At 44.7% G+C, this 18,019-nt stretch overlaps 1 protein-coding gene across 1 annotated transcript in view; it reads left to right on the forward strand.

Moving 5' to 3' along the window:
• Positions 1 to 18,019, forward strand: part of itga1 (integrin, alpha 1) — a 356,017-nt gene that overhangs the window by 181,404 nt on the left and 156,594 nt on the right. The window contains exons 8-9 of the mRNA XM_070862517.1: positions 10,852 to 11,002; positions 15,093 to 15,258. Of these exons, the coding sequence (XP_070718618.1) occupies positions 10,852 to 11,002; positions 15,093 to 15,258 (317 nt within the window). The remainder of the gene's footprint in view (positions 1 to 10,851; positions 11,003 to 15,092; positions 15,259 to 18,019) is intronic.

Genomic DNA, 18,019 nt, shown 5'->3' on the forward strand with positions numbered 1-18,019 from the left:
CTCTCTAACAACTCTGTCCAGACTCCTCATGATTTTGAACACCCCTATCAAATCTCCTCTCAATCTTCTCTGCTCCAAGGAGAACAACCCCAGCTTCTCCAGTCTAGCCACGTAATTGAAGTCCCTCATCCCTGAAATCATTCTTGTAAATCTGCACCTTCTCTAAGGCCTTCACATCATTCCTAAAGTGTGGTGCCCATCTGTTATGTATTGATGCTTGCGGTCACCAGACACCAGGGTGCGCTACTGTTGGAGGTTATCGGGCTGTACGCGTGCGTACGTGGTCACTGGTATATAAGCGCGGGTGCCATGTCACACGGGTACTTTGAGCGCAAATAAAGTTGGATCAGGTTTACACCTGAGGCCGTTTACAGTAACAAGACTCGTGAGTCATTACATTTGGCGACGAGGTAACTTGAGAACCTTCGCATGTACAATGGGCACTATTGGAATTCTAGAGAGATTCACGGATGGCGAGGATTGGATAGATTTTATCGACTGCCTGGATCAGTATTTTATGGCCAACAAAATGGAGGGAGAGGCTGAAGCAGTTAGGCACAGAATGGTTTTCCACACCGTTTGTGGTCCGAAATTTACGGTCTTATGAAGAACCTTCTCTCGCCTTTACATCCAATGGACAAAAAGTACAAGAATTTGTGTGCTTTGGTGTGTGACCTTCTTAAGCCAAAAGAGGGGATCATCATTTTACGCTATCGCTTCTATACACATGTTCGTGCTGAAGACCCAGATGTGTCGGGATTCGTCGCCAACCTACGACATTTTGCTGAGCCGTGTAAGTTCGGGAACGCGTTGGAAGACATATTGCGAGATCTCTTCGTGGTACGCATCAACCATGATGTGATTCTTCGGAAGTTATTGGCCAAAGAGAAGCTGGATTTGAGAAAGGCCATCGCGACTGCCCAGGCATGCATGACGACTGATGATAATCTCAAGCAGATATCATCGAAGAGTCAGAGCTCCATGGCAGGTATTGTAAACAAGATTATGTTATCTTCTGGTAGAGCTACTTATGGCAGGGCCTACTCGACTGCTTATGTGAAACCTGTAGCTGCTCGGAGTCCACCAACTGGTACGAATCTGATATCACCCTGTTGGCATTGTGGGGGCAATCATCGGCCTCATCAGTGTCGGTTTAAACAATACACCTGTCATGGCTGTTCGAAAGTGGGGCATCTTCAGAGAATGTGCCCACAACTGAGCAAGCATGCTGCCGCTTATCCCATTGTTGATGATGACCAGTCTACTGCTGGCCCGGATACACAACCCAAGGAGGAAGTGTATGGTCTATATTCGTTCTTGGGAAAAAGCCAGCCGATAATCGTTAATGTGAAGCTGAATGGCGTGTCTATATCAATGGAGCTGGACACGGGTGCGAGTCAGTCGATAATGAGCCAAAGGACATTCGACAAGCTGTGGGACACTAAAGCTGTGAAGCCTAAGCTGAGTCCAGTCAAAATGCCAAGTTGCGTACTTACACTAAGGAACTCATACCGGTGATTGGCAGTGCAGCAGTCAAGAAGTCATATGATGGTGTGGTTCATGATCTACCATTAGGGATCATCCCCCGTAATGGTCCAATGCTGTTCGGCAGGAATTGGCTCGAGAAAATCAAGTGGAACTGGAATGATGTCAAAGCGTTGTACTGGGTGGATGACAATTCTTGTGCTCAAGTATTGAAGAAGTTTCCTTCTTTGCTTGAACCGGGCATTGGCAATTTTACTGGAGCCAAGGTGCAGAATCAGCTGGATTCTGATGCAAAGCCTATCTGTCATAAAGCTCGGTCTGTTCTTACATGATGAGGCAGAAGGTTGAAATTGAGCTTGACAGACTCCAACATGAAGGGATCATATCACCGGTCGAGTTTAATGAGTGGGCCAGTCTCATTGTTTCTGTATTAAAGAGTGATGGCACTGTCAGGATTTGTGGATACTACAAGGTTCCGATTAACCAATTTTTGAAACAGGATCAGTATCCGTTACCGAAGGCTGATGACCTGTTCGCCATGCTAGCTGGTGGAAAGTCGTTCACTAAACTAGATCTGACACAGGAGCTTATCAGCACTTCAAAGAAACTCACCTGCATCAACATCCATAAAAGGACTGTCCTTTTGGAATTTGTTTGGCTGCAGCCATATTTCAGAGGACTATGGAGAGTCTACTGAAGTCCGTTCCTAGAACTGTTGTGTTTCAAGATGACATTCTGGCCACAGGTCACGACACGGCTGAACATCTGAACAATCTTGAAGAAGTCCTACATCGTCTGGACAAAGTAAGGCTCAGGCTGAAACGTTCGAAGTGTGTTTTCATGGCACCTGAAGTTGAATTCCTGGGGAGGAAGATTGCTGCTGATGGCATCAAACCTACTGAGTCAAAAACCAAGGCCATCAAAAATGCACCCAGGCCTCAGAATGTGACGGAGCTGCGTTCATTCCTTGGACTACTCAACTACTTCGGTAATTTCTTACCCAGATTGAGCACTTTATTAGAGCCACTGCACGTGCTACTCAGAAAAGGCGACAACTGGGTCTGGGGTGAGCCTTTGAGAAAGCTAAGAATCTGCTCTGTTCAAACATGCTGCTGGTTCACTATAATCCGTGTAAGCGTCTTGTGTTGGCCTGTGATGCTTCATCATATGGGGTTGGCTGTGTACTCCAACAAGGAAATGAGTCAGGCAAGCTGCAACCTATTGCGTATGCTTTGAGAAATTTTTCAAAGGCGGAAAGAGCTTATAGCATGGTAGAAAAAAAACATTAGCTTGTGTGTATGGGGTCAAAAAGATGCATCAGTAACTGTTTGGTCTTCGTGTTGAGCTCGAAACGGATCACAAACCACTCATTTCATTGTTTTCGGAAAAAAAAGGTATTAATATCAATGCATCGTCCCATATCCAGAGGTGGATGTTGACATTGTCTGCCTATGGTTATGATATTCATCACAGACCAGGCACTGAGAATTGTGCCAATGCACTGAGTCGTCTGCCTTTGCCCACACCTCATATACAGATGCCTCAACCTGCAGAGCTACTGTTAGTAATGAATGCTTTTGAGAGTGAAAGAACTCCTGTCACTGCTCAACAAGCTAGGATCTGGACCAGCCATGACCCTATTTTACCGGTTGTAAAACATTGTGTACTCAGTGGTGATTGGTCTGCAATACCTATGGACATGTGTGATGAGACCAAACCTTCTAACCGTCGCAAAGATGAGCTGTTCATTCAGTCAGATTGTTTACTGTGGGGTAATCGTGTCATTATGCCCAAGAAAGGTAGAGAAAAATTTGTACGTGAACTTCATAGCACTCATCCCGGTATTGTCATGATGAAAGCCATTGCTGGTCTCATGTATGGTGGACTGGAATTGACTCTGATCTGGAATCATGTGTGCATCAGTGCAATACTTGCATGCAGCTAAGTAAAGTGCCAGCGGATTCTCCGCTGAGTCTTTGGTCATGACCATCTAAACCATGGTCGAGGATCCACATCGATTTTGCAGGCCCTTTCATGGGAAAGATGTTTTTTGTTGTAGTGAATGCATATTCCAAGTGGATAGAGTGTATTATTATGTCATCCAGTACATCTACAGCCACTATTAAGAGCCTTCATGTCATGTTTACTACTCATGGTTTGCCTGACATTGTTGTGAGCGACAACAAATCTTGCTTTACAAGTCTTGAGTTTCAGGAGTTCATGAAACTCAATGGTATTAGACATGTGAGGTCAGCCCCATTCAAACCTGCTTCTAATGGTCAAGCTGAGCATGCTGTTCAAACGATCAAGCAGAGTATGAAACGTGTAACTCAGGGTTCATTGCAGACTCGTTTGTCATGTATATTGCTCAGTTACAGGACAAGACCTCACACGCTTACTGGGGTTTTCCCTGCTGAACTACTGATGAAGAGAAATCTCAAGACCAAGCTTTCTCTTGTTCATCCTGATCTGAATGATCGTGTTAAAAACAGACGTCAAAGTCAGCAATGGTATCATGATCGTGCTGCTGTGTCACGTGACATCTCTGTCAATGATCCGGTTTATGTACTGAACTATGGTCAAGGTCCAAAGTGGATCGCCAGTACTGTTACAGACAAGGAGGGTAACAGAGTGTTTATTGTCATGCTCAAGAATGAGCAAACACGCAGGAAACATGTTGATCAGGTAAAACTGCGGCACACGGATGAACTGGAACCATTTGAGGAAGATGCAGTCAGTGACCAATCAACCAATGTTCATTCATCAGAGGACTTTGCTGTCATTGCTGAACCTGGAACTTCAGTCTCTGATGTGGTCATTATCACTCCCATCAGATCGGTTACTCAGCCTTCAGTCACAACTGACTCAGAGCGCGCGACTAGAACTGAAGTTGAACTGAGACGATCAACTCGTGAGAGGAAAGCCCCAGACCGTCTTAATTTGTAAAGAGACTGATAGTAAGATCTTGAAAGGAGATGTTGTCATGTATTGATGCTTGGGGCCAACAGACACCAGGTGGCGCCACTGTCGGAGGTCATTGGGCTGTATGCACGCATACACGGTCACTGGTATATAAGCACGGGTACCATATCATGCTGGTACTTTGAGCGTGAATAAAGTTGGATCAGGTTTACACCTGAGGCCATTTACAGGGCCCAAGTTTCCGATGCTACCGAAAACGGCACACCTCCGTGATTTAACTAACCTGTCTGGGAAAAAAAGTGTGCCAAAACCATACCAAGGAATTCTCCGGTCGTCCTGGAGCGTGGCGTGACACAGCAGAGTCTCCCTGGGGTGGAGCAAGTCGATCGCAGCCAGCAGGGGGGCGGGGCTAGGGATCAGTGTTCTTCAGAGTTCCGGCAGCGTTGCGTAGGCGCGTTGGAGCATGCGGACATGTGTAATGGCTCAGCAGGGCGTTTTTCCCCCATTCTGTGTTTGAATGGTGTGGATACCAGGGAGGGATGGAGGAACATGGGAAGGGGGCACTGGGGAGATGAGCGGTGGGGGAGAAGCATGGGAAGGGATGGAGAAGCATGGGAAGGGATGGAGAAGCATGGCAAGGGATGGAGGAGTGTGGGTTGGGGGGCACTGGGGAGGTGATCGGTGGGGGAGAAGCATGGGAAGGGATGGAGGAGCGTGGGTTGGGGGCACTCGAAATGATCGAATGGCCGGAGGAGAGAGCAGGGGTGCCTCTGTCCAGCCTCCCCTCCCCCCGTGTTCAGCCCCTCCCCGCTACCCCCACCCCCACCCCCCCTCACACCCACCCCCTCCACCCCAAACCCCCCACCCCACCCCCTCCCCCCCACACATCTCCCACCCTCACCCCCCTCACCCCTACCCTCTCTGCCCCCCCCACCCTCAACACCTCCCCCCATTTCCCCCCCCCCCACCCCTCAGTCAGAGACAGAGAGAGAGAGAGACAGTGACAGATACAGAGAGAGAGAGAATCTGATAGAGACACTGATAGAGACACGGAGAGAGACACGGAGAGAGACACGGAGAGAGGCTGACAGAAACACCTTCCCTTCACATAAAGGTAGGACTTGTATTTTTTATTTTTTATTGATTGGTTGCTTATTACTTTGGTCTTGGTGCTTTAGGTGCAGGGTTCCTTCTATTTTTTATTAATTAATTTCTTATTACTTTTTGTGCTTCATTTAGTGCTTGGTGCTTTAAATGTACTGCTTTGTTTAGTGCTTACTGCTTTAAATGTACTTTGCTTCTTTAATGTTGTTGTGAAGGTGTTTATGGAAAATCCTCTAACTTCCCTTCCCCCCCCCCTGTTGTGATGTTGATGTGTTCTTTGTGTTTAATGCTTCCCACCTCCCGTCTCTGGGCTGCGCCTGCACTAAACTTAACTCTAGGTAAGGTTTTTCAGAACTTACAAAAGTGGACACCTACTCCATTCTAAATTAGTTTGGAGTAAGTTTTCGCCGACGAAACTTGCTAAACAGGCCGAAGTGGCTGGACACACCCACTTTTGAAAAAAAGTACCTGAACTAAAATGAACCTAAACTAACTCACTAGAACGGGAGCAAACTAAGTGCCGAGAATTGTGATTTCTAAGATACTCCAAACTAAACTAGAGCAACTCCACCCGAAACTTGGCCCACAGTAACAAGACTCTTGAGTCATTACATCATCTATGAAAATAGAAGCCAAACAGACTGGGACCCGGAAACTGGAGGAAACTAAGTTCCGCCTAAGTACTTCCCAAAGGACCACTGAGATCCTGACGGTACTTTAGGGTGGAAGTTTCTTGGAAAAGTCCTGGAAAGACCGCCCGACGGCAGAAAAGCAACTTATGCCCTGAATATGGATGAGAGCGAGCGGGAGCTCCCAATCTTGGCAGCAAATGCAATCTTCGGCAAAGTACTTCAGAGGATTGAGTCGGGCCCAGGGAGGGAGAAACAGATAAAAATTAAAATTTCCAAAAAATAAAAAAAAAACACACGAAAACCTTTAGGGGACCCCATCCATCTGAATCGCTGGAAAAAAAATAAAGAAAAGAAAAGAAGTTTACTAACCTTTTTTTGCAAGTCTTCTTACTTACCATTGAGGTTAGACCTGCCTCCACATGACGGTCCTTTCCCCTGCTGCAGCGGACTCCCGCCCGGACCAAACTGGCAGCTTGGCGGGCAGGAGGACACTTACGCGCATTGCATGCCAGCGCATGTTAGCGGGCGGTCCCCAGCGGTCTTCCCTCCCCGCCGGTGGGGGCCTCCACCAAACTCGCTCGGAGGGGAGACCGCCCAGAAAACTCGGTGGCAACGGGCGGCAACGGGCGGTGAGTCCACCAAGTTCGGCCCCTCAGAATTAATATCAGTAAAGAATTTCAAAATGTAACAAATATATCATCACAAAAAGGAAGAGTAAGACATATAAACAGGTTTTTATTTCCCATAGCCCTGACATGATCATTACAAGTTCATCAGTTGTGTGCTCATGACTTTATAAGGAACTAACTGAAGTGGTTACAGTTTCCTGTTGGGCACTAATTGGATACAGCTCAGCGGAAATAATCTGATCATGGGGGAAGAATAATTTTCTTTAGTTTCTGTATGATGTGGTGCTGAGAAAAAATATGATGACCTTTGTCGCTGGCAAGTTCTAAATACAAGCTCCATATGCCAGAGAATTTTGTAGATAGATATCAAACCATTTTAGGCATTAAGAAGTTACTTCTAGGAAAGCTATGAAAAGACAAGACAAGTTACATTTTTAGAAGTGCAGCGTTTTATAAGGCGATTGAAAATGTGAGCATCAATCAGATTTGTAATACAATCTATGTTCCAAAAAGCCTAATCCAAAAAAACATTGTCTGGATTTTCCAACCTGTCCCGTCAATTTTTCACCTAGATCATTGCTCGGGGTTACGCTATGGCACCTGCCCGCCTGCTTTCCCCTTATTTTCCATTTGGCTGAGTCTGGTGGTGTAGAATGTTCCCAACCTTATGTTAAGTTTATGCAAATGAAGGAAATGTGTCCTCTAATATATTTCTCCCAATATGTGTAATTTACACTCTAGACACACAGTTGTTTGTTGGACCCAGGTGTCCAGTGCTCTGAGGCTAAAGGGGCTCACATAACCTGTGCAAGCACTCACAGAGTATGGCTTCTCACAGGCCCAAGTGAAAAATATTTTGCAACTAATAAGCAAATCTCGTTTTTCTCAAGCAATTAAAAATTGTAAGTGCTTGACATGGGCCTGTCTCAGGTATTGTCACCTATATCACACATATTGGTTGAAATGGTAACAAAAGAATGTACTTTTTGAAACAAAGGTTAAAAGGTAGTGGGGTAGATTTTCAACTGGCTGCAAGGATGTAAAGATTGCAGATCTGCCACCCATTGAAGAAAATTGGTGATTTTCATTCCCATACCATTTCCTAATCAGGCAGAGTGTGAAAAGGCAGCTGATGCACTATCGTCTGTTTTAAGCCATCACTCGTGTTGAATGTCACTCCCAGGCTTTGCACTCAATTAATGTTCAGGTGGTAACTGAATCATCATCATAGGCAGTCCCTCGGAATCGAGGAAGACTTGCTTCCACTCTTAGCATGAGTTCTTAGGTGGCTGAACAATCCAATATAAGAACCACAGTCTCTGTCACAGGTGGAACAGACAGTGGTTGAAGGAAAGGGTGGGCGAGGTGTCTGGTTTACCGCACACTCCTTCCGCTGCCTGCGTTTGATTTCTGCATGCTCTCGGCGACGAGACTCGAAGTGCTCAGCGGCCTCCCGGATGCACTTTCTCCACTTGGCGTGGTCTTTGGACAGGGACTCCCAGGTGTCAGTGGGGATGTCGCACTTTATCAGGGAGGCTTTGAGGGTGTCCTTGTAACGTTTCTGTTGCCCACCTTTGGTTCGTTTGCCAAACTGAATAGAGAAACATTAAGAAGCATATCAGTTACAACCATGATGATTGCATTGTGCAGTGGTCCATGGCCATTATTATTTAAATGAGAGGAAAAACTGGAAGGGACAGAATGATCCTCTGCATCCATTAAATCTGGTCCCTCTGAGAAAAGCTCTAAAATCAGAGCACTACAGATCTCAGCATCTATTTGCCATTTGCACTTTTCAGAAAAGCATGCTATCAAAGTATTGTCAAAAGAGCAAAAGTTGTGCACAGGACTTGAAATGGTAACTCCTAAAGGATAAGGCAGTTCACAACATAGGTTTCTGTCATGTTTGATGAACTCCTAAAGAAATGTGTGCAAATGTGAAGAACTTACTTACTATAGGATCATGGGAACAGGAGCAGGGCATTTAGCCGATCAAATCTGTTCTGCAATTCAATTAGATCATGGCTGATATGTACCTCAACTCCATTTACCTGCCTCTGTTCCATATCTCTGTTGTCAAATGGCTAAAATTCAGATAGTTTTGTGAAAGTAGCAAACAGAGTTACCAGGAGTCGTTGGGGGTTATTTTGTGAAAGGATGAAAACAGGCGCTAAGTGCCTGTAAGACATGCTTCTTTGAAAGTCTGGATTTAGCCCGCAATTTGGGGGTTAATTGATAATTACCATGATTTAAACTTGCCTGGAGACACTGAAACAGATACCTGCAGATTTAGCACTCAGCTCCAGTTGGAGTGGAGTGCAGAATGTTTCAGTATAACGGGTGTCACAGTTGTGTGAGGCGAACTGGTTGGGCTGGGTGCTCTTTGTTTTTCCGTCATTGTTCATAGGTCTTTATGTAACCTTTAGGGCTGCTGATCAAGGGCTGTGCGGCTCTTTGTCGGCCGGCGCAGACACAATGGGCCGAAATGGCCGCCTCCTTCGCTGTAAATTTCTGTTTCTATGTTTTTAAGCACTGATTAGAAGCAATTTTCATGGAGCAGTATATGTAGCCTCTACACAGTCACTTCCACTGAAGGTGTGGAGTGGACTGGCTGAGACACAACGGAACATTTCAGGATTATTCAGGGACCGGGGGAGAGGATGCACAGGTTCTCAGAGGTGGCACTGGAGGCTCTGGTTGAAGAGATCCAGAGGAGGAGGATTGTCATGTAAGGGGGGGGGGGAGTGGGGGGGAAGAGCCCACCTTGTCCTCCTAAACCCCTCTCCTGCAGCAGCTGGTGCTGCTCTGCCTGGCCATGTCCTCCTATTCCTCCTGTTGACCAAGGGGGACTCTAGCCTATTGTGTTCATGCTCTATTTGTTTGTTACACAAACCCTCACTAGACAGGCATTAGGAGCCTGAGGGAGCTATTCACACACAGCTGTAAACATGCTGGTTCATGTTGGTTTTGGGACACCATTTTGGGAGTTGCTATAAAGGACACAGTTAAGTTACATTACTCCTGTTTCAGTTAGTCTGTTTATTTACATACACAACATAATTAGCCTGCCTGTGACCAAGCATTCCCTTTCTCTTGGTGACTCCTATAAAGTGTCCAGTAAGGTAGAGTAGCACAGCATTTACTTTCTTTAGGTGAAGTCCTCAGACAATTCCCAGAATAAATATTGATACAGTGTTGGGAAAGTCTTGACAAAATGTCCCAGAAAGTCTCCCAATCTATTTCAAGTCTTCTTCAAACCTCCAGCAGCAAGTAAACAGTGAAAGTTGAGCATAGTTTTAAGTAGCACCCAAAATCCTCAGCAACAACTTGTTTACTCCCAAACAGCTGATTTGATGTTCAGAGAGGTTGTTAATTGAAGCACTAGCCACAAAATGCCAAGCAGCCTCTTTAATGAGCACTAGCAGGCAATTTAATTGTCAAGCAGCCCCTGAACGAACCTCTTGGCAGCCATGCCTAGTGCACATTTCAACTCCTTTAGCAGGATAACATCTTGCATGAAATGTGGACGAAACAGGCATTGCAGCTCAAGATCCCACCTTTGCAAGCTCGGAGGCTCTTACACCTACTGTATCCAGGCAAAATCACCCCTTAGGATGCAAGCTAGGAAACCATTAGTTTATATGTATAATAGGCAGGTACCTGTTTTCGAGTGTGGAATTGAGGAATCATTGAATTCAAACGCGAAATGACCTGAACTTGACAGATTTGAATATATGTTATTTTTGATCAATTTAAATTACTTCAAGATCAGAATATCCTTCTATATTTATGCTGCTTCAGCTTTCAGGTCTTGTCATTGTCAAATGCCAGTTCAATTGCACTGTCCTCTGGAGGTGTGGGCAGGCTAACTGGTCCAGGTAAATGGCTGTGTATGATTTCTGGCATTGGTACACATCGGTATTCACTGGTGGAATGGAGATAATCACAGGTGGTCTTGCAATTGTCAAGCACCAGGTCAATCTTCAGCTTCAGAAATATCAAAGTGGCCTATAATTCATATGGTTGTGGCTTATAACATCACACTTATGAATAATCACAATCAACTCCGTCCATTCTAGGATGAATGAATTCACAGCAGAGAGAGGTATGCGAAAAGGAGTTTCGAAGGTGATGGTTGTGGTAACTGATGGCGAATCACATGACAGCTACAATCTACCAGAAGTGATCAGTGATTGTGAGAAGGACAAAATTCGAAGGTTTGCTATTGCAGTAAGTACCCTGATATCTTTGTATATTGTAGCTATTCATTCATCTTATAGAAATTTTAGGGCCGATTTCCAGATTGGCACACCCAATGAGAAGCCGCGCTCATAGAGAACGTGGTCAGGAAATCGCATTCAATACATTCCCTGATTTCCCATTCATTCATTTAAATAGCTGAAGAATGAAAGGCTGCGGAGCTGCCATGTGCCAACTTGCACTCTGTGAACATTGCTTCTTGACAGGAGCATCTTTTCTTTATTTGAGTAATAGATTTACCAATTCTCTCCAATCATGTTTCCTCCCCTGCCACAGGACTGAAACAGCCCTAATTAAAGTCACAAATGACATTTGTTGCGACTGTGACCATGGTGCACTATCCCATGTCCTTCTCAACCTTTGGTCCTTTGCAGCCTTTGACACAGTTCACCACCTCGTTAACCAAAGCTTCTCCTCCATCGTCCAGTTCAATGGGACTACCATTGTTTGATTCCACACTTACCTATCCAATTGTACCCAGAGCATCTCCAGCAATGGCTTCTCTTCCTGTTCCCGCTTTTGCCTGTCCCTCCCTCCACCCCTCCCCCATGTCAAAGAGGTATGTCTGGCGAACACCAACAGCGCTGACCACCACCATGACGTGTCACCACCACCAGCCTTCTCCATTCCTCAACAAGTGGCCACTTCCTGACTCTAGGAATTCAGACGCGGGCAAAGGTGCAAGTCCCACTTTGCCATTGTGGGGGTGGTTTGCGTGGAACAGGACTCAGGGCCATCATGTGTTATGTAGACTAACATTCCTGTCATTGTAAAATAAAGTATCCTCTGAATTAGCATGAGTAACGCTACTGGAGATTCACTGGTGTTACCAAATTTATCTTGTTTTCTGCAGATTTCCAGCAAATCAAGCAATTGAAATCTACATGTTCTGCCTACTTTATATTCAACATGGACATTCCTTTGGCCTTTTTAAAGCCTTGGCTGGCATCTGCAATATTGGTTCAGCAGAAGCTGGAAATTTGTGGAGACCATTTTGAATTCTTCCCAAATCTTAGCCTTGAAGCTAACCTAAAATAGCTATGCATACTCCACTTATTGCAAAAAATTGTGTTTTGGAGGTTAGATGGTTCAAAACCACAGAACAGCACAACCAAAATATGTAGAGTGCTCACTGCTGTTAATCATGGAAAATATATATATATATGTTTTATTTATAAAATATTCAACTCAGTATTATCCTTCAATGCTGCTCTATCTATTTCTAGCATCACACTTTATGGTTTCAGAATGCAGATTACTTACTGCAGATTTTTCTTATTCTGAGATATTCTGTGACTAGGAGTTGTTTCATGCAGCAGTTTGATTAAGGATATTAAAAAATGTGTCCATACAGTTAAGCTGACTCTGAATGACAGATGAGATTTGAGATGGATCTTGTTCCCTTTCAATGAGAATCTACTGTGATTCACCAAGAGCAGTGAGCAATGTATGGTACCATTGTTAATTATTGGACTAACCTTTTTTTTATTCATTCCTGAGATGTGGGCATCGTTGGCAAGTCCAGCATTTATTGCCCATCCCTAATTGCCCTTGAGAAGGTGGTGGTGAGCCACCTTCTTGAACCACTGCAGTCCGTGTGCTGAAGTTACTCCCATAATGCTGTTAGGGAGGGAGTTCCAGGATTTTAACCCAGTGAATATCAAGGAACAGCGATATATTTCCAAGTCAGGATAGTGTATAACTTGGAAGGGAACTTGCTGGTGATGGTGTTCCCATGCGCCTGCTGCCCTTGTCCTAGATAGTAGAGGTCACGGGTTTGGGAGGTGCTGTCTTCCATCACCAGAGAGCAATTCCTCAAGAGAGCAAAAAGCACCATAGTACTTTGCAATATCACAAGAAGTATTAGTTACATTAGAGAGTTAATAGTCCAACTATCTGCAACAAGTTGAAGCAGCACACGGTTGGTCAAATCAAATGAAAAAAAATTTTTCATCAGCAAATGCATTTCAACAAGCTGATGACAGGATGGATTTTATTGCCTCCGAAAACCATATAATGTTTAGTGCAGAGATGGTCAATGTTTTAAAAGATGAAAGAAAGCAATTGTGGTAATGAAACAGATGTGGGGAAGGACCCAATTCAAGGCTGGACACCAATACTTTGCACATGGTAGCTATGTAGAAGATTGATGGAGGCCAGATATCCTTTTTTGAACCTCATCTCATTTCCATTGACTGCCTGACATCGTGTTGACCAGTTCAATTCTTTCCACATCTCCTTTATCCAGCACCTGTTGAGGTAAAAGGAGAGATTATCTGTGCATTCCATCGGTTCTTTCCAGCAACCCATGATGCCTTGGACAACAGACTTAACAGCTGAATTTAAAGCTTATGTACTAAATCTAGTGATTGAATGGCTACTGTGCTCATTATTGATGACTGTATCGGTGCCATTTCCTGCTCTCGCCCTGAACTTGAAAATTTAATTCAATTTGCATCCAATTTTCACCCTTCCCTCACCTTCACATAGTCCACCTCCGACTCTTCCTTTCCGTTTCTCGACTTCTCCGTCTCCATCTCTGGGGATAGGCTTTCGACCAGTATCCACTATAAACCCACTGACTCTCACAGCTACGTGGACTACACTTCCTCCCACCCTGCATCCTGTAAGGACTCCATTCCATTCTCCCAGTTTCTCCATCTCCATTGCATCTGCTCTGACGACCCACCTTTCACACTAGTGCCTCTGACATGTCTTCCTTTTCCTCAACAAAGGATTCCCCGCCATGGTTAACATGGCCCTCGATCATGTCTGTTCTATTTCTCGCACCTCTGCTCTCACCCCTTCCCCTCCCTCTCAGAACCATGACAGGGTTCCCCTGGTCCTCACCTTTCACCCCACCAGCCTCCAAGTTCAACGGATCATCCTCCACCATTTCTGCTGCCTCCAGCGTGATCCCACCAATCACATCTTCCCCTCCCCTCCCCCTCAGCATTCCGAAGGTACCACTTCCTCTGCAACATTCTAGTCCATTCCGCAGTCAGCCCCAGCAGCCCTCCCCTTCCCACGGCACCTTCCCATGCAAGCGCAAGAGATGCAACACCTGCCCTTTTGCCTCCTCCCTTCCCACTATCCAGGGCCCCAAAAACTCCTTCCAGGTAAACAGCGATTTACTTGTACTTCTTTCAATTTAGTATACTGTATTCGCTGTTCACGATGTGGTCACCTCTACAATGGGGAGGCCAAGCGTAGATTAGGTGACTGCTTTGTGGAGCACCTCTGTTCAGTCCACAAGTGTGACCCTGAGCTTCCAGTTGCCTGTCACTTTAATTCTCCACTCCATTCCCACTCTGACCTCTCTGTCCTCAGTCTCCTACACTGTTCCAATGAGCTCAACACAAGCTCGAGGAACAGCACCTCATCTTTTGTTTAGGCACTTTACATCTTTCTGGACTCAACATCAAGTTCAAAAATTTTAGAGCGTAATCGCTGCCAATCTTTGGCTCCCTTCCCGCCGCGCCCCCCGCCCCCTCAGAGCCTGTTTCTCTTTTTCTCCTTGTCTCTAATGGCAGTTGCTTATAATCCCACCATTCACACCCTATCTCGACTAAAGTTTTTCTAACTCATGGCATTACCATTTGAATTTGGGCCATCATCCCTTTTGTCTCTCTAATCTCTCTTGTCTTCCAACCTATCACAGACCTTCCCTTTTGTTCTTTCTTCCTCGCCCCCTTTTAGTGCTTGTTAAGAATCTGTTTTTTCGAACACTCTCCAGTTCTGACGAAGGGTCATCGACCCGAAACGTTAACTCTGCTTCCTCTCCACAGATGCTGCCTGACCTGCTGAGATTTCCAGCATTTTCTATTTTTATTCCAGATTCCAGCATCCGCAGTATTTTGCTTTTATAACTATACAGTCATTGGTTATGTTTAAAGGCATGTAATTTGGTTCAAATACATGAGCTACTGTGTGCCAAGAATGCATTTCCTGATCTATGCCAAGATGTTGATGATCATCATCAAACCAGCAATTAAGATTCTTTGAGAAATTACTACATTAAATTCTATTACGTTTAATCAATTTATGTATCTTATTTTAGGTGCTTGGCAGTTACAACAGAGGAAATCAGAGTGCTGACAGATTTCTAAAAGAAATAGAGTTTATCGCAAGCTCACCTAAAGATAAACATTTTTTCAATGTATCAGATGAAAAAGCACTGGTGACGATAGCAGAAGCCCTTGGGGAACAAATCTTTGCTTTGGAAGGTAGGACATGCTATTTTTTGGAAATAATGAATTCCACTAAGATTTATCATTCCAGTTTCAAATTATATTTCTACATGACAAATCAATGTCTCCACAAATGATATAGGAGCAATGGTGATTTAATGGGTATAACAACCCAATATCAGCCATCCATCAAGATACATTCATTGGCTTTTTAGATTGCTGTTATCAATACAAAAACTAGATAGTATAGTAGTGTTGCCAACCCTCCAGGATTGCCCTGGAGTCTTCAGAAATTAACAACTAATCTCCAGAACAGTGCTACAATCAACCTAGGAGGAAAATAATATAGGCAATAAAAAAATTGTGTTAATATTTGAATTTTCTTTGAATATTTTTTTATATTAGTTATAAAAATAGCAGACATGAGAAAAAGGGCTGTTTGACTGACTGTCAATAATCATCCAATCAGGTAACGAAGAGACTATTCGCTTTCAAATTGGTGTGGAAAGACGCTACACCATGAACATAATAACATAAGAACATAAGAATTAGGAGCAGGAGTAGGCCATTCAGCCCCTCAAGCCTGCTCCGCCATTCAGTAAGATCATGGCTGAACTTCTACCCCAATTCCACTTTCCTGCACTATATCCATATTCCTTGATTCCTTTAATTTCTGAAAATCTACCGATCTCTGTCTTGAATATACTCTTAGCCTCCACAGCCCTCTGGGATAGAGAATTCCAAAAATTCGCAACCCTCTGAGTGAAGAAATTTCTCCTCATCTCAGTCCTAATTGGCCAATCCCTTATTCTGAGACTGTGACCCCTGGTTCTAGACTTCCCAGCCAGAGGAAACATTCTCCCTGCATCTACCCTGTCAAGCCTTGTAAGAATTTTGTATGTTTCAGTGAGATCAAGGGCTCAAAATTGATGAAGGCCTCCACCCGCCCAAGTGCCGCCCAAAGGGCCGTCAAGGTCCCTGGCGGTTCTTTGGGCGGGACCTTAATGAATACTTTGCATCTGTTTTCACAAGGAAAGGGGCAATGCCGATACTGCTATTGAGGAGGAGTGTGAGATTCTGGATGAAATAAACATATTGAGAGAGGAGGTATTAAAGGGTTTAGCAGCTTTGAAAGTGGATAAGTCCCCAGGCCAGGATGTTGAGTGAAGTAAAAGAGGAAATAGCAGAGGCCTTGACTATAATTTTCCAGTCCTCTTTGGATTTAGGCATGGTGCCGGAGGACTGGAGGACTGCGAATGTGGTACCCTTGTTTAAGAAGGGGGAAAGAGATAGGCCTAGTAATTATAGGCCTGTCAGCCTAACCTCAGTGGTGGGAAAAGGATTGAAAAAATCCTGAAGGACAGACTAAATCTACATTTAGAAAGGCAAGGATTAATCAGGGACAGTCAGCACAGATTTGTTAAGGGAAGATCGTGTTTGACTAATCTGATTGAATTTTTCAAGGGGGTAACCAGGTGGGTCGGTGAGGGAAGTGTGTACGATGTAGTGTATATGGACTTTAGCAAAGCTTTTGATAAGGTCCCACATGGTAGACTGGTCACAAAGGTAAAAGCCCATGGGATCCAGGGCAAAATGGCAAGTTGGATCTAAAATTGGCTTAGAGATAAGAAGTAAAGGATAATGGTTGATGGGTGTTTTTATGACTGGAAGGATGTTTCCAGTGGGGTTCCACAGGGCTCAGTACTGGGTCCCTTGCTTTTTGTGGTATATATCAATGATCTAGATTTGAATATAGGGGGTATGATGAAGAAGTTTGCAGATGACACTATAATTGGCTGTGTGGTTGATAATGAAATGAAAAGTCATGGACTGGAGGAGAATATAAATCAACTGGTCAAGTGGGCAGAACAGTGGCAAATGGAATTTAATTCGGAGAAGTCATTGGTGTCATTGAAAGTTGGCATGCAGGTACAGCAGGCGGTGAAGAAGGCAAATGGCATGTTGGCCTTCATCGCTAGGGGATTTGAGTATAGGAGCAGGGAGGTCTTACTGCAATTGTACAGGGCCTTGGTGAGGCCTCTCCTGGAATATTGTGTTCAGTTTTGGTCTCTTAATCTGAGGAAGGACGTTCTTGCTATTGAGGGAGTGCAGCGAAGGTTCACCAGACTGATTCCAGGGATGGCTGGACTGACATATGAGGAGAGACTGGATCAATTGGGCCTTTATACACTGGAGTTTAGAAGGATGAGAGGGGATCTCATAGACACGTATAAGATTCTGACGGGACGGGACAGGTTAGATGCGGGAAGAATGTACCCGATGTTGGGGAAGTCCAGAACCAGGGGACACAGTCTTAGGATAAGGGGTAGGCCATTTAGGACTGAGATGAGGAGAAACTTCTTCACTCAGAGCGTTGTTAACCTGTGGAATTCCCTGCTGCAGAGAGTTGTTGATGCCAGTTCATTGGATGTATTCAAGAGGGAGTTAGATATGGCCCTTACGGCTAAAGGGATCAAGGGGTATGGAGAGAAAGCGGAAAAGGAGTACTGAGGTGAAGGATCAGCCATGATCTTATTGAATGGTGGTGCAGGCTCGAAGGGCCGAATGGCCTACTCCTGCACCTATTTTCTATGTTTCTATATTTCTATGTAATGCACTTGGGGAGGGCTAATAAGGAAAGGGAATACACATTAAACGGTAGACCACTTAGAAGTATAGATGAACAAAGGAACCTTGGAGTGCTTGTCCACAGATCCCTGAAAGTAGCAGGCCAGGTGGATAAGGTGGTTAAGAAGGAGTATGGACCTGAGAAACATAAAAAATAGGAGAAGGAGTA

Source organism: Pristiophorus japonicus, chromosome 2 (assembly GCF_044704955.1).
Source record: "Pristiophorus japonicus isolate sPriJap1 chromosome 2, sPriJap1.hap1, whole genome shotgun sequence".
NCBI lineage: Eukaryota > Metazoa > Chordata > Chondrichthyes > Pristiophoridae > Pristiophorus > Pristiophorus japonicus.